This window comes from Mustela lutreola, chromosome 4 (assembly GCF_030435805.1).
Source record: "Mustela lutreola isolate mMusLut2 chromosome 4, mMusLut2.pri, whole genome shotgun sequence".
NCBI lineage: Eukaryota > Metazoa > Chordata > Mammalia > Carnivora > Mustelidae > Mustela > Mustela lutreola.
Window position 1 is genome coordinate 129,498,524 of NC_081293.1, and position 25,974 is coordinate 129,524,497.

Consider the following 25,974-nt stretch of genomic DNA (forward strand, 5'->3'; position numbering starts at 1 on the left):
AAGAAGTATATAGAGCATGGCACAGAGAATACGAGCATCCTGCCAGAGATGACAGGACAACTGGGCTATATATAGATAGATCTGCTGCTGGCAAAAATGTCCCCATTCATCAGATCATTGCTATTTAAGGCATTTTCCCATTGGGGTTTGTACTGCAGAAAGTGAACCTATTCAAACTAGAGTATAAATCCTCAGTGGTTATGTTGAAGAATTTGGAGGAATCTCCTTTTATAAAGTTGAAGAGAATATCCTGAGGTGACAACATATTTTTAGGAAGACCTTATGGCTACTATACTAGAAAGATGGGGAGAGAATTTCATATCTATTGATAATACTTAATCAACTTCAATACCTATAAAGCCATGTTACTAATTTCTGAGAGGATTTTAAATAGCAAAAACAAATTCAGCAATTATATACTCATTATGTTACATACGAATTGAGACTTTAACAAACTTGGGTTCACTTAGGAAAAGCACTTTTGCTATATTGGGTCTACATCTCTGTTCATCCATGCATTACCAAGCACCAACCCCTTTTAAGATGATGTCATGGGAAGTTCACACACACTGAGTGATGAACGAATTACTTGGAGTAAGTTTCTTGTGCGTCTAGGGCTTAGTTTTCTTAATTAAAAGAAAAGAAAAAAAATACAAGATGATTGACGGAAAGGATTGAATGATACATGTAGAGTACTCGGAACAGCTTTTAAATTAGAGTCAACTTTCAGTTGGTATCAGTCCCCCTCTTTTCAGTTGCTGAGATTCCATCGATATGTACCAAGTTTTATTAGCAAATACCAAAGATGATTTGTACCCTTTTCTGTGCCTGTGGCCCCCTCTTTGGTGGTCTTTCTTGTCCTCACACTGTCCCTCTGGTTTTTCAAAAAGATCAAGTGTAGGTTATTGTATGGTGATTTAATACAATCAAGTTGGATGGTTTTCTCAAAAATTTATATGAGAAAGTTAGGTATTTGCCTGCTTATCTAACAGAAGAGATTTCCAAGATGTGAGTTCTTAAGACATTGCCACAGAATATTCCATTCTATTTAACTTAGCCAGGCCACTGCTTCCTTACAGCCTCCCCCCAGCTAGCAGTGCCTATTCTGTTAAGTACATTTAAATATTGCTGCTAAAACACCAACTTTTCTAATGTTTTTAGTAAAGTGTACTGTTGTCCCCCCCACCATTATTTTTATGATGAGTTGTCTTTTATATATTGTCTTATACATTGTCTAGTTTTATACATTGTCTTTTCTTTTATTTAGGTTTTTCTTAACTTATCTAGTGACCTGCTTGCTTGGTCACTTGAGTCTTTTCCCCCAGGGTAGCAAAAGGTCTGTCAATATAACACATCATTTCAAGTTGTGCATCCAGGGACTGTTCAGTTTGATGTCCTAGGAAAATTTTACATTGTGATGAGTGATAAGATTGCTCTGATTTATCCCTTCCACGGGTGGCTCTTCGTCTTACGGGGGATCCTTTTTTTTTTTTTTTTTTAAGTTACGCTCAGTTTGTGTTGCTGACACAGTGCAGATTTCTCAAAGTGGTAGCCATCTGCTTGTGTGTCTCTCATACCCAGGGAGCTGTGAGCTCCTGGGGTCCAGGGACTCCGTCTAATACCTTAATCGTCTCTGCATCCCTCGTGCATGACAGCACCTGGCCTGGCACACAGTTGGCACTTAATAAATCCCAAATGAATTTATTCTATGGAGATTTGTTTTGACTTGACTTTGTGCACTGCTCGAAGAGCTAAAATTTGTTTGGGGGCTCGGACCCTGTTTGGGGCCGTATTTATTTTGTCTGGGCTTCGTTTGTCATGTACACAGTTGTAATTGGAGTGTGTAGTTGCCTCCTTCCCTGACACCAGTTTTCTTAATCTCCTTTAATATGGTATCCCATTTGAATAGCTTCTCTATTAGCATGAGGATTATATATTTTCACTAATTAGTAAAGGTATTAAAAGAAGAGCCCTTTGGGACTGCCTGATTTTACCCACTTCTACCCCTAGTGTTTAGAAAATCCCATGGCATTGTTCCCTATCTGTTATTTTTGTATCTGCTTCATCCAGATGTCTCTAAATTCAGCTCAGTAATCACATTACTGGTGTAGGAGTGTCAGCTGCTCCGGGCTAGGAAGATGGTTAAGGCACACAGCCTGTGAGAGGCGGGGTACTAGATATGTGGTAGACACACGCAGAGGCCGCCCCTGGAGCACAGCGGGAGGAGCACCTCACACACACCTGTGGAGGGAGTGAGGGCCTGGTGACATGGTCATAGCAGGCTCTGGGGAGGAGCGGTTCTTGAGATGAGACCTAAGAAATATCTGGGGAATCACAGGCAGTGGGGAAAGGGGGCTTTTTTTTGTCAGAAAAGAGGCAAGAATAAGGGTAAAGGCTTTAAGAGCCCTGTGCTCAGCGTTGGGGTGGGTGAGATTGCTTGAAGTCAGGGAACATAGAGCCCAAGCACCCAGCTGGCCCCACTGCTCACTCAGCAGCCTAGAAGGCTGTGGTATTCTATGCCTAGACTTGAACCTGTCAGTTAGAGGAAGCATCTGAGTCAACATTTTGTCTACTTGTGTTGACTTCTGACCAAGATTCCTACAGTGAAGTGGTCAAGACTGTGGACTTTGTAATCGAACTGCCTGGGTTCGAGTCCTCGTTCTGCCACTTAATTGCTGTACGACTTTGAGAAACTGTGCTCAGTTTCCTTATCACGACTACAGAGATGATAATAGTAGTACCTCTGTCATTAAAATCATTACGGACTAGGGTTGTATTCTCTAATCCATCCATAGAATGGCAGTTGGCCCTTTCTGTCTGTGAAAGTGAGACTCATGGCCACAGTTAAATAGGTGGTCACATTCCAATAAGTCTCTGCTGCGCCCTAAAGGTCAGTTAGCTCCTGGCAGAAGGCTGAACTTTCTTTTTAAAATCAGTTCATTTTTTGCAATCAAGTTCATTATGTGGTCTGCTTTTGCCTTTTGTTTTTAGGCTTTTGAAAACACAAAGTAGCTTTATTGGCTCACTTTTTCCCTTCTAAACTGAAGGAAAATGGATTTTTGTAGAAATTGTAAACTTAGGCTTCAGGATGGAGGGGGTATTAGGGGTAAAGAATGAAGCTGGAAGCTGCTGGCCATAGTGGTAAGTCTTTTCATCTGCCACACAGGGAAGATTGAGGGGAGGAGGCTAGAGGGATGTTTGCTTCCTGAGGTTCTTGAGCCACTAATTTAATCTAGGCTAACACAGAACAGACTTTTTCTTTCTGATGCTGAAATTGTGGAAATAATGACCCCGGGCCTTTGCTGCTCCATAGGTTGTCATCATGTACAAAGATTTTGAACTGAATTTATCTTTCTGTGATTTCAGTGTATCCACCCTGTAAAAAGTATACCTGGCTTTCATAGCCACCCACAGGTTGGAAAGCAGTCCAGAAATGCCAGCTTCCAGGGCCCTCAAGGAGTTGCAAGTCTCTTCCATTTAAGTATTTTGGAATCCTTATATCATCAATCGTTGGCAACTAACTCATACTAATCTCCCTGAAACTGCTTTTTTTTCACTAGCTAATTATGTAGACTGGAATATTGATGGCTCTTAAAACATTGTTTTCCTTTTGTGTTTTAAAAGATTGATTTCTAGGAGCACCTGGATGGCTCAATAAGTTAAATGTCTCTTTTCGGCTCAGATCGTGATCTCAGGGTCCTGGGATCTAGTCCCGCATCAGCTCCCCTCTCAGTGGCAAGTCTGCCTCTCTCTCTTCCTCTGTGATATCTCTCGCTCTCACTCTCTTTCAAATAAATAGATAAAATCTTTAAAAAAAAAAAAAAAAGATTTGTTGCTAAAAACTAGAAAGAAGACCCCAGAGATAACACCTTAAAACAACAGCCACGGGTTATATAGATAAGTGGGACTATTCGGACAAGGAACATGTTATAAACTAGTCACAACACAAAAACATAAATAGGTAAGGCCCTTACTGAGGGCTACGGTAAGGAAAAAAATGGAAGACTCAAAATATTCCATTGGATAGCAAAAAATAAACAAAAAACAGTGTTTCTTGTACTACGGAACAATACAGGAAGAAAGAAGTCCCATCTGATTAGTCATTTAAAATGCTACCAGTGAAAGCACTTCTCCAAGGAATAGCTGTAGACCACGCAGGACAAAAAAAAAAAAAAAGATTCATTGCTAAAAACTAGAAATTATTAGGATTATTTTGTGAAGTCAGTAGTTTTAAAATATTTCCCTTTTCAGGGCACCTGGCTGGCTCAGTCAGTTAAGTGTCCGACTCTTGATTTCAGCTTAGGTCTCCATCTCATGGTCATGAGTTCAAGCCCCTCTTTGGGATCTGTGTTGGGCATGGAGCCTGCTTAAAAATAAATGAATAAATGGGGTGCCTGGGTGGCTCAGTGGGTTAGGCCTCTGCCTTCGGCTCAGGTTATGATCTCTGGGTCCTGGGATGGAGCTCCGCATCGGGCTCTCTGCTCAGCGGGGAGCCTGCTTCCCCCTCTTTCTCTGCCTGCCTCTCTGCCTACTTGTGATCTCTCTCATGCTCTGTCAAATAAATAAGTAAAAATATTAAAAATAAATAAATGAATGGATAAATGAATAAAATAAAGTGTTTCCTTTTTCATAAACAGAATATTGGACACCCTTGCAAATCACATTTTGTTATTATCAAAATAGGAATTTTTGATATGATCCAGTATGAAACTAAACACAGAAGGCCATCAGTCACTTCCTAAAATTATTTCTTATAAAAGTATTGCTCTTAAATTCTTGGTTTCTCTGTTTTCTGTTTCCTTTCAGATGGGTCTGCTTTGTAATCAGTGAAGGTGCATGTCTGTCTTTAGGCAACAGCCTAATCTCTATGGCCATATGTGCAAAAGCAGTATAATTACAATGTAGTATTAATTGGGCCATGTGACTGTTTTGTTTTAATTATTAAAATCATCTTATCTTTCCATTCCTTAAAGCATGTTAATGGGTGAATCACTGGATAACATGTTTATGTCCTTTCTATGGAAGTAAATATGTGCACATTTACATAAACTTGGTAAAAAAAATCTGCTTCTGTTGATAATGTTATGGATAGATTTTTTTTCCCCTGTGTCTCAAGCATCAATAGAAGCCTGAGGAAATCAGATATTATCAAGAATCAATTCTTTACATTTCACCCAAGTTACAGAGTACAGATTGGATTATAGATTCCTGGCTGGGGAGGGTTTTACCCTGGGTTGACGTAATAAGCCCCTAGAAAATTTCAGATTTACTTGTTAACGAACTAAAGATTTCCATACCTTTATGCACATTCTCCTCAAATAATTTGGGTAGGAAATTTAGTGATGGGTACCCATTTTTACCAAATACAAGTTCTTGGCAGACTGTATGTAGAAACTGGCTTTTATCTGTGTTCAGATTTTAACTTTTGTCTCCCTATTTTTTCAGTTGTTTTTATTTCAGTTGCTGCGAGGGCTGTCTTACATCCACCAGCGTTATATTTTGCACAGAGACCTGAAACCACAGAACCTTCTGATCAGTGACACGGGGGAGTTAAAGCTGGCAGATTTCGGTAGGAAAGCAGTTAATTACCAGTCTATTTTGTCACACTGTGAGAATGCCAGGCAGATGGTGGCACTGCGTTTGTTTAGGTGTTCTTCTTCCATCATTATAGATCATGGTAACATTTTTTGGAGGATTGAAGGAATTTTTTTTTTTAATGATCAACATCAAGCTTCGTAGCGCTATTAAAAATTCACACTGCTTGTTAGAGTCTTGAATAATCATAAGCATAAATCAGATCTCATGTATTTCTAAAGGAAAAGTCAGTTCAGTTTTGATCATGAAATATATTGAAAGAAATCCAATTTTTTTTCACCTTTTATTATGCAAAATGTCAAACCCATTCCAAAGCAGGAGGATAGTATAAGGAACCCTTCCCTAACCCATCACCCAGTTTTCACAATTATCAATTTGTTGTCAGACTTGACGAAACCTGAACTTAAGCCTCTGGACTTTTCTGGGGCATCACAAAATACATTCAATACTGTATATTGCCCAGCAGTTTTAATAATTTAAAAATCTAGGGCCAAGGTTAAGTTTTCCAGAAATGACTGTGTCAAGAATTCTCAATAGCTTTATAAAAGTAGACACAGATTCTGATTCAAAAATTGTGGTTTTCAGTCATTAGAAGTCATCCCTTCCTCAAAGTTTTGAGGTTGGCCTCTTCCAGCTTGGAAGCTTTCCTCCAGACTCTGTGTTGAGCCCACAAAGGGAAGCAAAATTGTATCATCCCTGCTAGCTCTCTTCCCCTCATCAAGTGTGACATTCCTGCTTTGGCCTGGCACTGTCACAGCGGAGAGGGTGCCGAGTCGATTCCCGGCGCCAGGGATACTGATGGCAGCGTGATACGTTGACATCGCATTCCCTCAATTATTTTTGAATACATATTCTGATTAGAAATTTGTTCCATTAAGAGTGGAATGGAAATATTACCCTGGGGACATAAACATGCCTGAGGTTGAGATACAGGCTTTTGCTGAAATATGATTATCTTTTCCCACCCCACCTCCCGATAAATAAAAGAGCAAGAAATGTCTATTTCCTATTCCAAGGTTAGTAGACTGTTCAGTACCTTTGGAATGAATCTACTCTGTTGTGTTTTATGTATTCTTTTCTTCTAAAATTGAAATAGAAGAAAAGTTAGCATAACGAGTGATATATTGTGAAAGTGTCATTTCCATCTAGTTGGTAGAGATGATGAAATTCTGTGTGTGTATATGTGTGTAGTTTATTGCCACATTTATGTGTGTGTGTGTGCTTGTGTGTGTGGTCTATTGCCACATTTTAGCATCAGAATAATACAAGGTGGCCAGACATAAGGTCTTTCTATTACAGAGTAGGAAATAATGGGAGAGTAGGTGGGTGGAGAAGAGATTTATTGTTCCTCAAATACAGGATTATTGGATTTGCCGTGAGCATATTTTGTAGTTGTCAGTATCAGTAAATTAATAAGGCTTCGTAGTGATTTTCTTTTGGTTTTTTAATAATATACTGTAAGGTATATGTTGGAGTAAGTAATTGCTTTGAACATTTAATTCTATCGAACATGCTTTTCTTGTATATTTATTAAATACGTTTTACGAAGTTGATTTTGTTTGTATGATCAAGGGTATAATGGGATTATATGTAAGTGCTTACTAGGGATTATTTTTTAATTTTATGGCAATGTTTTTATTATAATTGTCAGGTAAGTTTATCTTAAAAGATTCTTTTGAGTCTTTAAAGCTGACATTTTATAATATCAGATTCTGAATAAATTGAAATGCAGTTTTAAACAATTTAGGAAGTGTTTTAGAAAATTAGAAAATTTAGAGATGCTCAGAGCAAACCTTCCCGTTTTCCTTGTTTCCTTTCCCCTCATCCTCAATGCTTTGCCTTTCTGAAACATTTTGTTTGTAAACAATTTTCACCCAAGAATATGCCATGCACATTTTGTCATGTTGTTAAATGTGAAAAAAATATTTTCTAACAGCTTAGATTTTTCCTTTTGTAGCCCAGGCCTCTTCATTCAGTCCCTCACCAATGACCATTTTGGGGCTTGCTGCATTTCCCTCTTGGGGGCAGGCTTGCACTGAAAGGCCTTGTCCAGGAAGCCTGGGTGCAGCACTTGCAGGGTCCATATTCTACAGCCCCTGATTTCTTGCACCAGCCCACTCTGCAGAAGGCTTGTGCCATGCACCTCCCCCGCTTAGCGTCGCCAACCGAGTCTCCTTGCCTGGAACACACCCTTGGCGTGCATCCTGTGCATGAAGTGTAATAAGTGAGACTCAACCACCAATTGACAATTTCCCCCCAATTAATTGTGCATTATTTTTGTCTTTTAATTTAAGACATGCAATTAACTGTGATTTACTGCACTTGGGCACGTGTTTATGTCTGAGCTGAAGGAAGCACAGTAGAAGCTGTGGAGAGAAGCTCGACAGTCAAAATGGGATGGTTCCAGGAAGCAGAACAATTAGAAATGCCAGGTCTTAATTCAGACTTTGATGTATAAAGAGGTTTAGAAGCAGTTCTTTTGTCCTTTTTTTTTTTTAATGTGAAAATTGATTAAGAGAGACCAATGAAATCTGAGTACAGGTGCCATGTTGTAAATGTTACTATTTTTATTAGAAAAACTACCTGGAGAGTGTGGGGAACAGAGAAATTTATTGAATTTATTCTGAGTGCCAGACACTTAGAAATCCTTGTTTCATTGTTTCTTCAATCTGATAAGGTATAGTAACCCATGTTTTTGAAAGAGCCCTGAGTTCTGGGAGGCTTGATCGCACAGGTAACTGGTCACAAAGCTGGAGTTCTTCAGTAGCTCTTACGGAGCGCTGAAATATTGATTGTGTTCATTCGTTTATGTTTAGTTTTTTATTCCACTACCTGATTGTAAGTTCTGTGAGGGCAGGGACTCGTCTTTCTCACTGTTGCCTGTGCTATGTCTGAAACCATCCTTAGCACGTAGTAGGCATTCGGCAAATATTGTTCAAATGAATTAAAAAATGTATGACTAAATTGAGTAGTAGTGTAAAGACTAAGACCCACTGAGGCTCTTGGGTGGCTCGGTAGGTTAAGCGTCTATCTTTGGCTCAGGTTGGGATCCAGCCTCGCATCGGGCTCCCTTCTCAGCAGGGAGTCTGCTTCTCCCTCTTCTTCTGTCCCTCTCTCTGCTCATGCTTGCTTGCACTCTGTCTCTCAAATAAATAAATAAAATCTTTTTAAAAAAAAAGACTAAGACCCACCTAAATTTACTAATTTCTGCTGATTTGCTCTGGTAAACCAGCAGTTAAACTAATTTTCTCTTCATTGGTGCTATTTTGGCTGGGCACAGTCAAAAGTTAAAAAACTTCATAGTGTTGGGAACCTCAGGATTGCTTTGAAGCTTAGGCCCTAAATACCCTGCTTGGTATTTACTATGTTTATAACCTTGGGCTGCAGAAATACATGTCACTGAGTGAATGTAAACACACAGAGAAGGTGTTTACGATTTGCAATTCCTACTCTGCAGGCCTTAAATGATCATCTTGCTGTTATTGAGGGCAAAATATGTTGAACATTGAATTAGGAAAGCTGGCTCTGTCTGTAACTAGCCTGTGACTTTCACGAAGCCATTTATTCTTTCTGATCCTTAGGCTCCTCCACTGAAATAAGACGGGAGCATTGGACTGCTGGGGTTTTTCATGTTTGTATGTTTCCAAAATTATTAATTTATTTTCTAATAACCAGATATTTGCTGGTGATTAAAATCGGTCCATTGAATCTGGAACCAGTACTCTACCATCCCTCCCTCGAATCTAATTTTTTTTTATTCCGTCTTCTGGAAATTCAAACAGATGAGAGCCGCAGTTTTATAATATGCGCTGAGATCACATTAAAAGAAAATTATTGAAGTATGACAAGTAAATGCATAAATAAATTCGCCGAGAAATTAATGTTCATTTGCAGTATAATAGTATGAAACTTAAGGGTGTATTTCCATATAAATGAGATGAAAACAAAATAGATGAATCTCTAGACTTTCCTGCAGTCCCTGCAAGACAAGGATGGTGTCCTCCACCTTTCCCTGCTACTCTCCTATGTTTTAAAGGATCATGCCTAACTCTGTGGAAAGACAGCGGGCTAAATTTGACCCTAAAGAAAAGAGACAGTGAGAACTCTGTAATGTAAGCATGGAAGCTTTTGGCATATATCTAATATATATATATTTTTTTCTTTTTCTTTTACTTACTTTCCAATGCAGGAACCACGTTAAACAGCTATGTGGTTTTAATCAAGGAAAACGGGATGGGTCTCTTTCCCACCAGAGGTCTAAAATATTACCTTCCTAATGTTGGTAGTTTCCTCCTCCAGGCTGTTCCCTGTTCCTCATCTTGATTTAAGAGAGGAAATTATTGTAAATCACATTTTAGATTAATTTGTGGGACACACCAGAGACAGAAGTCTTCAGAGACTGTGGCAAGCGTGGGGTTTGTTTGTAATGGGTCTCTCGAATTCGCTGGGGGGTGGGGGGGTGGGGTGGGGAGTGGGGGTCTAGAGGAAAACAGAAAGAAATCAGCTGCTTTCAGATGCACAGTGGTCTGTCAGTTTGATAAATAGAAAATGTCTGAATAAATGCCTGTTAGTCCCCAAAGTATAGACCTTTAATTCTTTTTTTTATCATTAGCATATAAAATTCACCGTGGAAGCCGTAGTTACAACTTCAAGGTTAGATATAACTTAGTGCGTTTGTTTGGTCTGTAGGGTTCATTTTTACTCTTTGTTTCAGAATATATTTTCTATTAGCAGAATTAACTGTACTTTCCAGTGAGGTGTCACTCTGCTTTTAAGAGGTTTTCTCAGCAGTTTAAAGCATGAGCAATTTTAATGCAAAGTTCTGGGAGTTGTTCTCATGTACATATGAAAACTGAAGAATATTTTTAGAGCAACTAATGGTGCAGTAGGAACCAAAGATCTAATTTTAACCTAATTTTTCTAGCCTTCATTGAATCCTCCAAATTAAAATGTACATATCTGATAATCTATCAAAAAGATTATCAAGATTGCATGTTAGAAGTAATTTTGCTTGATATGTGAACTAGATAGTTATTTTAAAGATGTGGTAACCCTTTTGAAAATGAATGTTGATACTTAAAATCACCTTCTCTCTGATCAGAACATCCTCACTTAGCTTCATTATTTAAATCTTGCTTAATATCCCACTCATCCCTTCAAAAGTTTTTCTCACATTCAAGGGGGATGGGTGATGAGGACAATGATGGTGACATTATATTGTTCTGTTTTGTCTTATCGCAATGTGACTTCTCACAGGTATGCAAAGATACTGCATATAGGAGAGATTCTGTTCTCCTTTTAAATAGACTTTGTGTTTTAGAGTGGTTTTAGGTGCACAGCAAAATTGAGCAGAAATATATATAGAATTCGTATGTGTTCCCTGCCCCCCCACATTCGGATAATTATCAACATTCCCACCAGAATGGCACATCTGTGACCACTGGTGAACCTATACTGGTGTGTCACTATCACCCAGAGTCTGTGGTTTAAATCAGGGTCACTCTTGGTGTGGTACATTCTATGGGTTTTGACAAATTATAATGATGTATTTGCCATTATAGTATCATACAGAAGACTTTCACTGCCCTAAAAATCCTCTAAAAAAACCCCCATCTATATGGGTTTTTTAAAAACTGTAAGTGGAAACAAGAAAGAAATATATGAATTGCAACTCATATGCATATTCTACTCTGTCTGTGAGAAACCTCTCCGTTCAGTCACTGTAAAGCAGATTGAAGCAATGTGGATGGGGGTTGATTGCTAAGAATGGCAGCTTCCAACTCCATGGAAATAAGGAGATTCAAAAGAGTGTTAGTTCATTTTTAGCCATATCATGCCTGTGAGGTAATGAGACATCTTAAAATGCAGAACAGACTGCTACAAATAGGGGTGATCATCTCATTCTCCACCGTGGATGGAAACCTTCTGGGCAGAGGGATTTCAATATGCAAAACTATTATGGTTTGGGTTTTTCTTTTCTTTTCTTTCTTTCTTTTTTTTTTTTTTTACTATACCGTATGAGGGCAGAATTGTTGGCAGTAAATCAGATAAGTGATGCAGGATCTGAGTTGAAATACACCATTGTGTTTTTAGAAAAAAATCCGCATGTGAGATGGCTCCAGCACCGAGTGCTGGCAGTAATGACCAGGGTGGGGAATGGTAGGTGATGTTAGCAAGAGCGGCATTGAAACTAACCTCAGAATCACGGAACACTCACAGGCTCCTCAGGACAACAGTGCGTACACTTGAACGTGAGTTCGGTTAACCTATAGGTATATGTAAAAGGTTGCTTTGAGTTTAACAATTCACTGATGTCTCTTATTCGTGGCTCTTCCTCTGTCTCCTGCTCTTTCCCTTCCAAGAAGCTACATTTTAAAATGTAGCCCAGACCAGCCTCCCCTGATACATATGTCAACAGGCCTGATTTATACTAGAATCTTGGTCATAGTGAGTCATTGTAGTCTGAAGTACGTGTTTTCTGAAATTTTTAATAGGAGCTAGAGAAATTGGCTACCGTGGAAAATCTGAGGTAGATTGTAAATTCTGAAAGGTAGATGTAGTTACAAAAGTTGTGATTTTGATGATTTTTTTTCCCTTCACTTTAATACTGTCAGTTCAATATTAGTTTGCTTTTCCTCTTCTGTTTTCTAAGGTTTTTAAAATGCAATGTGGGTTGGTTTATTTACTTTTGGAGTAATACATATTTATATTAATATTAAAAATTTTCTTCTCACCTTGAGTGATTTCTTCCTTTATAGTGGATCAACATAGGAAGAAGCTAGGACTTTTCTTTTCTCATGTTCATAAAAGACAGTACTGGAGGGGAGCCTGGGTGGCTTAGTCGGTTAAGCATCTGCCTTCAGCTCAGGTCATGATCCCAGGGTCCTGAGATCGAAAGTACAAAAAAAATTGAGAACTAATGATCTCTGTTGCTTAGAAATTTTAGGTACATGTCTGAAAAATAGTCTGTTTTATCACATACTATAAAAATAAACTTGATGTGTATAATCAGGCTTATAGATCAAAAATAATATACTTCTTGCAAAAATTCAAACCTTAAAACTGGAACGTCTCTCAGTTAAATATCTGTCAAGTTATTTGACATTCTAATTTTTGATCTGGAAGGATATTGATATAAAATGCAGATTGAAGTGTTTGGTTTTTCTTTCCAGCTTTGGAGTTAGAGTTGCCAGCTGAGGAATCTATTGTGTGAAACAACAACCGCAAATGTTAGATGTGGAAACTGTGTTTAGAACGAGCCTGGAAGTCATAGAATGGGGTCAGTGAGTTGGCACATTGAGTGCCCTTCCCCCATGAGAATGGGACAGGAAAGATATAAAGAAAGGCATAATAAGAAAAGTCAGAGGTAGTTTCTGAAAATGTATTGTTAAACTCTCAACCTACTTAAAATATGTTGGGAGCATCTAATCAGAATCACTAAATATTAATGTTAAAAGAATAACATAAAATAAGTATGGTTTGACAGCCTTTCACTCCAAGAGTTGGAAGCAGAATGTGATGTTATTTTTGAAGCCCTCATCCAGTTGTCAGTAGAATCTTATCATTGCGAAAGTTTTATTTTTGTTTTTCAGATAAGGCAGCAAGTCTGTGAAGGGAAAGTTGACACAAATCTGTTATAATTGTGTAAGAAAACACACTACATTTACATTTCCAAAATTTTTCATTTTAGATTTTCTTTGTATTTTGAAGGAAACTCAGAGATTTTTTGTCCAAATCCCTCATTTTAAACATGTATACCTTTGGCCCAACAATGGAAAATAACCTTAACCTTGAACCTGTTAGTAAGCAATGTGTTAAGTTATTAATGTTAATGTCACCAGTGTCTCCAGAGTCCTAGTGTAGTACCCAGTCAGCTATGGATAACCTATTTAACACATCCACAGGTTTATTCCCCAGACAAATGAGAGGGTAGAAGTGCTGACCAGATGTCCAGGTCAAAATAATCTCTCCCAGTCTGGGAACATTTGTCAGCTGCAGTGAGATCCTTGTTGGGAAGGGGGCTGCTATCCCGCACTCCTCACATTAGAACTAGTGTGTGCATCCACACACACATACATACACACACACATATATATATGTATGTATGTATGTATGTATGTATATGTCTGGATCTGGATCTGGATCTGGATCTAGATCTACATCCAGATCCAGATATAGATATAAATATAGATATATAGAACATTTCTTACAGTAGACCTGCGGGAAACCTCATTGGAAATATAAGTTGGAATGGAGCCTTGGTAATTTATGAATTAGAAGGAACCACCCTGTTTCCTTGTGTTCCTGGGAGAAATGAAAGCATTGAGGAGTCCTGTGGGCAGAAGGCTGAATTGGCTTTATCAGTGTCCTGCTATGACTCAGCTGTGCCGGGCAGTAGCTGAAAAATACCCTGTTGCCTCCCGGTGGGAGAAATCTTTTCAAATCTTGCCTTTTCCACAGGTTGGGAATAAATAGTATACAACTCCAGGGCAGAAGAACCACGTAAAAACATTTCGATCTGAAATAGAAGACTTTTTTACATGGAAGCACATATACCCAAGTGAAAAGATAAGACCAAATAAATGTTCCAGAATGGTCAGGGTGCAGATTCTGGAGCTACATGCTGGACTTTGAACCCAGACTGTCCAGTTTACAAATCATGTGTCCTTGGGTGAATTACCAAAATTCTCCGTTCCCTTAACTTACCTGTTTAAAAATAAGGATGCTGATAGTAATACGGGGTACCTCGCAAAATTATTAGAAGACAAATTAACACTTGACAAATCATTTAAGGACAGTGCCTGGCTTATAGACAGTCTGTATAAATGTATGTTTACATTTAACCCTTTAGAGTTGAGGGTTGACGTGTTCAAAATATTATTTGTTTTAAACATAGTTTTTTCCCCTAAAGTGTGTAACATAGTTTCTTGCCTTTTTGAACAAGGATACAATAAGGAATATTATTCAACAGTTTGTTCAGCAGATTTTTCCTGATGCCTCCCATGGACCCAACACTGTGCTGGTGGGTGAGGTACAGTGATAAATAATAGCAACTTGGTTCCTGCATCTTTTCTTTGCAGGAAAGTCTCATGGTCGCCATTTTGAATATCAGTTACGGTAGCCTGTGGATGTGCTCCAAGGGCTTATGAACTTTTTAAAGCGATCTGATTTTTAAGTTGTTGTCTTGGGGGTGCCTGGGTGGCTCGGTGGGTTAGAGCCTCCACCTTTGGCTCAGGTCGCGATCCCACATTGGGCTCGAGCCCACAACCAGCTCTATGCTCAGCAGGGAGCCTGCTTCTTCCTCTCTCTCTGCCGCTTCTCTGCCGACTTGTGATCTCCATCTGTAAAATAAATAAATAAAATCTTTAACAACAACAAAAAATTGTTGTCTTGTATATTTTATGGAAACTGTCATTTGTCTATTTTAAAGTAATTACTGGCCAAAGTCTTCAGAGGTAGACTTTTTTTGTTAGAGAAGTAATAATTCTCTACAAATCAGTGTTAAAAACTTTGTTTGTAGTTCAGATTTTAAAATATATCTATCACAGTGCCATTCAGCTTAACTTCCCCAGTAAAGGGACTAGGATAATTTAATGAGAGGGACTAATTCTTGTGACAGTTTTTACGATAGATTTGTCCCATTCCTGTCATTCTTAGATAATAAAATTATACTTCATGTTAGTTCTTTTATGAGGCAGACACTTCATTAATTAACCAATAATCTGCTGATATTATACATTTTCTCCTCATAAACAACTGAGTGCTTCTGCCAAATGTTTCAGTAGGAGAGACCTGTGAGATAAGAAAATTTTGTGAACCGCAAGAAAAATCAGCCCTAATGAAAAATATAATTATACCTTAGTACCTGCGGTAATAAAGAAATGAGTAAATCCTTGAACACTATGAGAATGAACGCTACTAACGTGCAGCGTCAGTGTTTGAAGTCTCTAAAGAGTCGCTCTTACTGCAGGAATTACTTTTACATTGTCAGGTAATGCAGAAATCTAAATGAAAAACAGCATATTGATTTTTAAGAGTCTTCAGAGATTTGATGCTTTGTAAAACAGTCTATAAGAAAGCAGTGTAGGTCCATTATAACTTGTTTTCTAAGACTTGTGGACGTTTCTTTAAAATGAGATTTGATGTCAAAGTTGATTTGAGCAATCTAACGTCTCAAGAGGGAAAGTACACAGAAATATGCATAAATTAAGGGACACACTTGTGGTCTTCAAGAAGAGGTATGCATAGACTGTCAAAATGGATGATTTAAGATTATGGGAGATTCCTTAGCAAATTCCTATATCAAGCAGTTTGTAGCATGTATCCTTCATTCCAGTAAAAATGTCAGTACCCTACATTTTGTCAGCATTGGCTATGAAGCAAACTTAATCACTTTCTGAATTTTAGGAATTGCTTATTTTGTCATCTTTGTGAGTGAAATGTCTGTGATCTGCTTTGGATATGGGCTTCTGTGCTGTGCAATGTGGAAGCACAAGAAGAGGATTTTCCATAGGACAAGATGTAGAAGTCGTTCTAAATTCTGGTGGCTGGAGGCAGTTTCATTTTTGAATATTGCATTCAATCTTGGAAACATTGTAGTAGTTGAATCATCAAAACGTTTTATCAGAAGCACTTGACATTAGATTGCTTTTAGGAAATGAAATTGATTCAAACCTTTGTCATCTCTAATAATAATAACAGCCCTTTATAGTTCGTGGAGTGATTTCATAGCTTTTATTTTGTGTTACCCTCATAAGCCTGTGAAGTAGACACTACATGTTTTATTACCCTCTTTTTAATATGAGAACATTGATTTGTGCTTATATTAGCTCAACGTGGGCATCAAATTGACTATTTTTTATAATTTTTAAATTCCACATGCATATATTTATCTATGTAATACATATGATTTACAGGAATTAGTTAATATATAATGGCACACTGCAAAGTTCATTATTAAAAACAGTAAGAGTAAATCAACATTTAAATAGTCTTCTTGATGATTGGATTGTTTCTGCTCATTTCTTTCAGATATGATGAAATTCTCCTTTCTCCTTTGACTGATAAAAAACTTGTATTAGTCTTTGTCCTCTTAGTTTTCTGATGCTTTGTAAATAGTATTTTCAGTCATTGGTTCATTTGTATGAACTACTTTTTATAAAGTTTAGTTTATTTAAAAACATTTTTTAAAATATGTATTGTATCATTGGTTTCAGAGATGGAGGTCAGTGATTCACCAGTCTTTTTTTTTTTTTTTTAAAGATTTTATTTATTTATTTGACAGACAGAGATCACAAGTAGGCAGAGAGGCAGGCAGAGAGAGAGAGAGGAGGAAGCAGGCTCTCCGCAGAGCAGACAGCCCGATGCTGGGCTCGATCCCAGGACCTTGGGATCATGATCTGAGCCAAAGGCAGAGGCTTTAACCCACTGAGCCACCCAGGTGCCCCTCATCAGTCTTATATAATACCCAGTGCTCATTACATCACATGCCTTTCTTAATACACGTCTCCCTATTACCCCCCCCACCCCCCACCAGCAATTCTCAGTTTGTCTCCTATGATTAAGAGTGTCTTCAGTTTGTCTCCCTCTCTGGTTTCATCTTGTTTTATTTTTCCTTTCTTCCCCATGATCCTCTGTTTTGGTTTCTTAAATGCCACATATGAGTGAGATCATATGATAATTGCCTTTCTCTGATTGACTTACTTTGCTTAGCATAATGCCCTCTAGTTCCATCCACATCATTGCAAATGTTTTGTTGGCTGAGTAGTATTCCATCGTATACCTATACACCACATCTTCTTTATCCATTCATTTGTGGACATCTGGGCTCTTTCCATAGTTTGGCTACTGTGGACATTGCTGCTATCAACATTGGGGTGTAGGTGCCCATTTGTGTTACTGTATTTGTTTCTTTGGGGTAGATACCCAGTAGAGTAATCGCTGGGTCATAGGGTAGCTCTGTTTTTAAAGTGTTTTGTTCTATTTTAAGATTTTATTTATTTATTTGACACAGAAAGAGAGAGAGACAGGAAGAGAGGAAATACAGGCAGGGGGAGTGGGAGAGGAGGAAGCAGGCTTCCTGTGGAGCAAAGAAAGCCTGATGTAGGACTTGATCCCAGGACCCTAGGATCATGACCTGAGCCAAAGACAGGCACTTAAACAACTGAGACATCCTATTTCTAATTTCTTGAGAAACCTCCATACTGTTTTCCAGAGTGGCTACACCAGCTGGCATTCCCACCAAGAGAGCTCCTTTCTCTGCATCCTTGCCGACATCTGTTGTTTCCTGACTTGTTAATTTTAGGCATCTTGACCAGTGTGAGGTGGTATCTCACTGTGGTTTTGATTAATATTTGCCTTATGCCACGGGATGTTGAGCATTCTTTCATGTGTCTGTTGTTGACTGATATTTTAACATTGGCATTTCTTTTGAGACTGTAGGCTTGAAAATAATTCATCCTGAAATCATCTTGGAAGATCTTGTGACATCTTTTGTATCTTTTAAATAACAACATGAAGACTGTTCCAGTAGTTCTGATTTTTATTATGATCGATGATCTTTTAACTATGAAAATTACAGCTAAAGTGTTTTGCTGTCCAGCATTTTATCAACAGGAATAGTTACAAACGAGCTCTTTGGTCTCCCTCCAAGAAGTAGAGAAATTTGGATGCGAATTTGAAATTGTTTTTGAATCACTAAGTGAAGGCCAAAATAAACAGTACTTTTACCCCCCAGCTCTAAGGGGCTATCTGCAAAGTGAAAGTTCAAACATTGGAGGTAGTCAAGCATTCTAGTATATGCCAACTTGCCCTTTCATTGCCATAGATAAAATTTCTGGAAATCAGGAAGACATTAAAAAACAAAACTCCAAACCCTTTTCACATGACACGTGACACCAAAGTGCTCATTATTAGACTTTCCCACTTACCTTCTTGGTCCCGGCTTCCCCCTGCCACCTCCAGCTCATCCACAGTCACTGTCGATCACTTCTGTGATGGGGGAATGAAGGGAGGGAAAAGAATAAGATCTATCGTTTTTGTCTTCGTCGTAGCAATAAGTTGTTAAGAAATACAAGTACGTAATTTGTTTTGCCCATAAAAATATCATGCTTGGTATATCTAGAGAAATAATCACTATAGAAATGTTGGAAGTGAAACTTTTTTCATCTTTGTATTATTTTTAGCAGGAACCAGTCAATTCCCCCCAGTTAGGTGGATGGCTGTTGTCCCCTTTACACACTTATTCTGCCTTCTTCTTGCAGAGGCATTCAGAGCAGCTTTTTTTTTTTTTTTTTTTAAGATTTTATTTATTTATTTGTCAGAGAGAGAGAGAGAGGACATGAACGCAAACGTGGGGAGTGGAAGCAGAGGGAGAAGCAGATTCCCCCACTGAGCAAGGAACCCAAAACAGGACTCCACCCCAGGACTCCAGGATCATGACCTAAGCCAAAGGCAGATGCTTAACTGGCTGAGCCACCTAGACACACCTCACAGCCAGCTTTTGATTGCTGTTTCTTTTGCTGCTTCTGTAAATCTGAAAAGGCGTTTCTAAAACTGTGGCCCATATATTAATGAAAAATAATAAAAATTTCAGGGTGCCTGGGTGGTTCAGTGGGTTAAAGCCTCTGCCTTCAGCTCAGGTCATGATCCCAGAGTCCTGGGATTGAGCCCCGCATTAGGCTCTCTGCTGAGCGGGGGAGCCTGCTTCCCTCTCACTGCCAGCCTCTCTGCCTACTTGTGATCTTTGTCAAATAAATAAATAGACTCTTAAAAAACAATAAAATAAAATAAAATATTTTCGTTGGTCAAATCATTTAGGGTGTCGGGGTGTGTCTTCCCCCTCCCACACCTAGTGAATTTGTAGGACATTTTAGCTAGTGATTAAAGGCCCTTGACATTCCTGCGATTAACATAAAATCTGGTGTTGCATCTCTCAGATTTATTTGATTAAAGACACATTTTTTACTCTGGAATATAAGTTGGGAAAATATTGGCATATTAGTTATATATTGCTGTTTAACAAATTACCACAGTCTAAGCTGCTTCAAACAACACGAGTTTATCATCTCCTAGGGTCTGTTGGTTAGGAATGTGGGCGTGGCTCAGTTGGGTGCCTCTGCTTCCAGGTGTCTCACCTGGCTGCCATCAAGGTGTTAACTGAAGGTTCTCCTGGGAAGGAATCTGCCTCCAAGTTACCATGGTTATGGGCGGAATTCAGTTCCTTGCAGTCTGTTGGACTCAGGGCCTCAGTTCCAAGCTGTCTGTTGGCCAGAGGCTACTTTCGGTCCCTTACTATGTGGACCTCTCCAACATGGCTACTTGCCTCATCAAAATAGTCAAACCAAGAAGACAATAAAGTGAGTCTGCAGCAAGACAAAAGTTATAGCCTTTGCCAGATTCTGTTTTTTAGAAACAAGTCACAGGTCCCATCCCTACTCAACAGAGCAGGCAGGGGATTCTGTAAAAGCGTGACTATCAGGAGGCAGTGGTGTCAGGGGAACAACCTTAGAGTATGCGCATCACTATGGTATCAAAACTGCTATCCAGTTATCTCATGATAATTACACTGTGTGATACGACTTTCCATAAGAAGTAGCAGTTAACTGAGCATATAAAGCCTTATCCTAGGGTATAAAGATGTATAAAGGATATCGGTAATGATGCTGCTGGTGACAAACAGTGATGAGGAGTAAGCCTTCATTGACTGCTACTTGGGTCAGATGCTGGAGTGAGCACTCTGCCTGGCATCTCTTACCTAATCTTCACATAAGCCTCCTTTTTTAGGTAACAAAATGGAAGGTTGAAAAGTTAAGTAAGCCTGTGGGTTGTTCTCGGACAGTTCACTGAGAAATTAGACAAGTTATGCCACTCATTTTACTATTTTTCAACAGGTGACTTCTCTATACATGACAGGAGCTCAGGAAAGGGTTGGAAAGACTTAGAGGAGACTGCCCAAAGAGGCCTTTTCCAAGGATGAGTAGGGTTTCAAGAAGCTTCTGAGATAGGGACAGAGACAGGGTACAGTGTAAGTAAAGGCAAGTAGATTTCCATAATGGTAATATTTATAGTCCCTCTACAATAACATGACAAAGGATAGAGCTATTGCTTTTAACCACAGGCAAAGATATTGGCGGACATGTGGGCAGCAAAGCCAGAGAGGAGACTAAATGTCAATTAGGTAGTAGCAACAACAGCAGATGGCAACTATTTGGTTCTATTTTTTATTATTCATTTATCCACAGCCTCTCTCCAAAGTGGCCTTGCAGCAGCTGCTAATCTGATGGTCCACTTGCTCTCTTCTTACTTAGCCTGCCACTATTCTGGGCAGACGTGTTTCCGTCTACCCCTTATCTTCCCTCCAGTTCTGGTCTCTAAGTTCCTTCTTCAGACAGGTGCAGCTGGGAAGACACAGCCTGGGAGCTGCAGCGTGGGAGAGTCTCAGCACTCATTTTGCTTGCCTTCTATCAGCTGGAACCTCCTGCCAGTTGGGCAGGATCTGGGCCAGGCCTAATCCCTGCACAGAGAGGCCCCTGGGACGGAAGCAGGGCGCTGAGCCAGGTGTCTGCAGCATGCAGTTTGTCGTCGAGAGCCCTGATCTGGAGAGGCCAGAGCTGTGACAGTAAGCCCTGGTTAGCTCTCCCAGTCCTCCGGGCTAGAACAGTGGCAGCAACCAAAGTTCACAGCAAGGACCAGGGCGGAGAAACTAGGGAACACTCGTCCTCTCTGGAAGCCCTTTCCTTGAGTGGAGATGGTAGCAAAAAGGCAGGCTCATTTAATAAAAAGAACATGAGTGGGGAGTGAGAAGTCCAAGCATTTGTTCTTAACGTTTTTACTAACTAGCTGTTGGACTTTGGACTAGTCACTTAAATAGGCAGTTTTATTTTCTGTGAATTAAGAATAGAAGACAGGATTTAATGATCTTTAAGCTTGAAATCCCAGATTTTAATATTTTTAAATGTCCTTTAAAAATGCTTCTCCAAAGTGAGTCTGCTCTGTTTTGTACCATACGTTTATACAGTTTGTGGTCATTTCCTTAAAAATACCTTTGCTGATTTCAAAGTCAACTTCTGCTTTGCCCATGAAAAAAATTTTAAAACCCAGCAAATACAGAATTACTATGACTGCAAGCCTTATCTGGAATGGAGATTTTATTACCTTTCTTAGTGTAATCATCCCAATTACTATAACTAGGTAATATGGATAAAGAATGGTGAAGAATTGTAATGCTTTCAGAAAGGCTATTTTTTTTTTTGCAATTTTGTACATTCCTCTGAGCTTATCGTAATAAATAAGCTCTCAATATCCTTTATCTGTTTCACCCATTCTCCCCCAACTGCCTCCCCTTTGATAACCATCTCTGTTATTTAAGAGGCCGGTGGGGGTTTTTTGTTTGTTTGTTTGTCTCTTTTTTTCTTCACTTGTCCATTTGTTTTGTTTCTGTGTATGAATGAAATCAAATGGTATTTGTCTTTTCTCTGACCGACTTATTGCATAATGTCCTCTAGGTCCATCTGTGTTGCCACAAATGGCAAGATCTCATTTTTTTTATGAATGAATAATACACCATTCCTTCTTTATCTGTTTATCTGTCAGTGGACACTTGGGTTGCTTCCATAATTTGGCTGTTAGTAAATTATGTTGTAATAAACATAGGGGTACATATCGATTTTTGAATTAGTGTTTTTCATTTTCTTTGAGTAAATGCTAAGTAGTGGTATTACTGTATCATATGGTATTTCTATTTTTAATTTCTTGAGGAACCTCTATATTGTTTTGCACAGTGGCTATACTAATTTGCATCCTTACCAACAGTGCACAAGGGTTCCCTTTTTTTTTCACGTCCTCGCCAGCACTTGTTATTTCTTGTGTTTTTGATTCCAGCTGTTCCAACTGGTGTGAGATGATAACTCATTGTAGTTTTGACTTACATTTCCCTGATATTATGGATGATGTTGAGTATCTTCTCATGTGTCTGTTGGCCATCTGTATGTCTTCTTTTGAAAAATGTGTCTTCAGGTCCTCTGCTCATTTTTTAATTGAATTCCTTCTCTTTAGAGTTGCCAATTTGTTTGCAATTTTATTTTTTTAGTTTAATTTTTTAATTTAAATTCAATTAGTCAACATATAGTAGTGCAGCATTAGTTTTGGGTATAGTGTTCAACAGTCCATTAGTTGCATATATCACCCAGTGCTCATTACATCAAGTGCCCTCCTTAATGTGTATCCCCCAATCACCTTATCCCCCCACCCACCTCCCCTCTAGCAGCCCTCAGCTTGTTTCCTATAGTAAAGAGTCTCTCATGGTCTGTCTCCCTTTCTGATGACTTCCCTTTCAGTTTTCCCTCCCATCCCCTATGGTCCTCTGTGCTGTTTCTTATATTCTACATGTAAGTGAAACCATATGATAGTTGTCTTTCTCTCATTGACTTATTTTGTTCAGCATAATACCCTCCATTTATATCCACATTGATGTAAATGGAAAGTATTCTTTCTTTCTGATGGCTGAGTAATATTCCATATTGTGTGTGTGTGTGTGTGTGTACACACCACGTCTTCTTTATCCATTCTTCTGTTGATGGACATCTGGGCTCTTTCCCCAGTTTGGCTATTGTGTACATTGCTGCTATAAACATTGGGGTGCCAGGTATCCCTTCGGATCACTACATTTGTATCTTTGGGGTAAATGCCTACTAGTGCAATTGCTGGATCGTAGGGTAACTCTATTTTTAACTTCTTTTTTTTTTTAATTTTTTTAACACTTTTTTTAAAAAAAAGATTTTATTTATTTTCTTGACAGACAGAGATCACAAGAAGGCAGAGAAGCAGGCAGAGAGGGAGTTGGGAAGCAGGCTTCCTGCTGAGCAGAGAGCCCGATGCGGGGCTCCATCCCAGGACCCTGGGACCATGACCCGAGCCGAAGGCAGAGGCTTAACCCACTGAGCCACCTAGGTGCCCCTATTTTTAACTTCTTGAGGAACCTCCATGCTGTTATCTAGAGTGGTTGCACCAGCTTGCATTCCCACCAGCAGTGTAGGAGGGCTCCCCTTTCTCTTCATCCTCGCCAACATCTGTCATTTCATGTCTTGTTAATTTTAGGCATTTTGACCAGTGTGAGGTGGTATCTTACTGTGGTTTTGATTTGTATTTCCCTGATGCCAAGTGATATGGAGCATTTTTTTGTGTGTCTGTTGACCATTTGCATGTCTTCTGTGGAGATATGTCTGTTCATGTCCTTTGCCAGTTTCTTGACCAGATTATTTGTTTTTTGGGTGTTGAGTTTGGTGAATTTTTTATATATCTTGGATACTAACCCTTTATCTGATATTTCATTTGCAAGTATCTTCACCCATTCTGTAGGTTGCCTTTTATTTTTGTTGGCTGTTTTCTTTGCTGTGCAGAAGCTTTTTATCTTGATGAAGTCCCAATAGTTTATTTTTGCTTTTGTTTCCCCTGCCTTTGGAGGCATGTCTAGCAAGAAGTTGCTGCTGCCATGGTCAGAGAGGTTGTTGCTTCTGTTCTTCTCTAGGATTTTGATAGATTTCTTTATCACATTTAGGTCTTTCATCCATTTTGAGTTTTTCTTTGGGTGTAAGAAAATGGTCCAGTTTCATTCTTCTACGTGTGGCTGTCCAATTTTTCCAGCACTGACAGAATAAAGTTGTCATTTTTTTAAGACAAAAATGGCTTACAGGAGAGTGCCTGGGTGGCTCAGTCAGTTGGGCAACTGCCTTCAGCTTGGGTCATGATCCTGGAGTCCAGGGATCAAGTCCCACATCAGGCTCCTAGCTCGCGGGGAGTCTGTTTCTCCCTCTGACCTTCTCCTCTCTCTCTCTCTCTCTCTCTCTCTCTCTCTCTCTCAAATAAATAAATAAATAAATAAATAAAATCTTTAAAAAAAATCTTAAAAAAAAAAAGATTTACAAGAAGTGATTGATAGTATAAAGGATATCTTTTTAAAAAAGAACTGTGGGTATTTTGTTGTATTTTGACAATTAATTCCCTCAGTGTATTTTTAGAAATGCATACTGCATTTGTTCACAGCATTTGGTGTGGTGTTTAATGCTGTATAATAGGTTTAGAGTAATTTAGTCAACAATTTAGAGGTACTGTTTTCTACTTGTGGATTTTAATATGCAATCATAATTTCAAAGATTAATCCACACACATGCACTAAGTTTTACTTAACTGCCAGATGTGTATTTCAAGCAATTTCTCTTTTTCCTCCTTTAATGAAATATTTAATGAAAGAAACAATGAGATCAATAAAAATAGGATAGCGAACTCGAGAGCACCTTATTCTGGAACTCATATTTGGTTTGAAGATAGTTTCTCAGTTTAAAATGTCTTCAGCTACACTTAAAGGTTCCAAATAAAGCTTTATTGATGAGGATAAATGCCTGAAAGAACAAGCTATTTGGACTGACAAGAGGGGAACAGTTAAAGTCTATATATCAGATTCTATAAAGGACATATGCTTCAGATGTTAGGTTTCTGTCTTTAATTCCTAAAGGAGAAGACACTTGTCTAGTCTGGCACAAGAGGAGTTTATATTTTATTGCTGACAGCTCTGTTAAAACTGTGGCAGTCTTCTGGGAACATTCTTGGTCCTCTCAGGCTTAACATATGTGATGTTTGCTGACAAAGGAGGATAAATTGTTTTGTTGCTGATTCTGAGTTTGAACTTCTCGAAACCTACCTACCTATATTCTCTCGTCCATTATTTCTGGTTAGTTAGAGCAGCATGCCTTCACCTTCTTAGATGTAGAAATGAAAACTTCATTTTATGAATTGTAAAAAAAAAAAATTTTAATCTTAGCTCCTTTGGGCAGTTTTGACTCTTCCGTCTTAGGGAAATCTACTTTAAGTACTGTATTTGAAAGCAAATTTCCCTTTAAGGAATTTTTTTTTTTTTTTTTTTAAACATCAGAACTTCCTGATGACTCAAATTGCTCATGCAAATTTAACTTGGTCTTTGTCACTAAACTGGCTATTACACGACAAGCCTGTGCTTTAGAAGACAACTTGGTGGTCATGGTGAGAATATTTAAGTAATAGTTTATTTCAGCTTGTTCTACCCAGTCATTGGCTCATTGCTGCCAGCCATCAGTTTCCCTGCCACACCAGGAGAACCTGTCATTTACATCCGATCACTATTTTAGGACTCACACTATGAAATATAAGGAAAGACGCTAGAATCTGAGGGTGGAAGTTGGAAGGGGGTGTATGACAGCACAGGGCTGGGTGAGGACTTAGTTGACCCTTTTTCTTTCTCTCTTCTAAAAACAAGTCCTTTTCCTCCTGTGTACACAGTAATAGGCATTTCAGAGAACAAAAGAGGAGTAGAGTGAAAATTAAATTTTCTTCTCCTCCTGTTTTTTT

General features: G+C 38.8%; 1 protein-coding gene across 5 annotated transcripts in view; it reads left to right on the forward strand.

Annotated features, from left to right (window-relative positions):
- The window catches only part of CDK14 (cyclin dependent kinase 14), a 732,611-nt gene that overhangs the window by 443,079 nt on the left and 263,558 nt on the right, over positions 1–25,974 (forward strand). For all 5 annotated transcript variants that reach the window (XM_059171073.1, XM_059171070.1, XM_059171071.1 and 2 more), the window contains one exon: positions 5,446–5,569. In XM_059171073.1, coding sequence (XP_059027056.1) covers positions 5,446–5,569 — 124 coding nt within the window. The remainder of the gene's footprint in view (positions 1–5,445; positions 5,570–25,974) is intronic.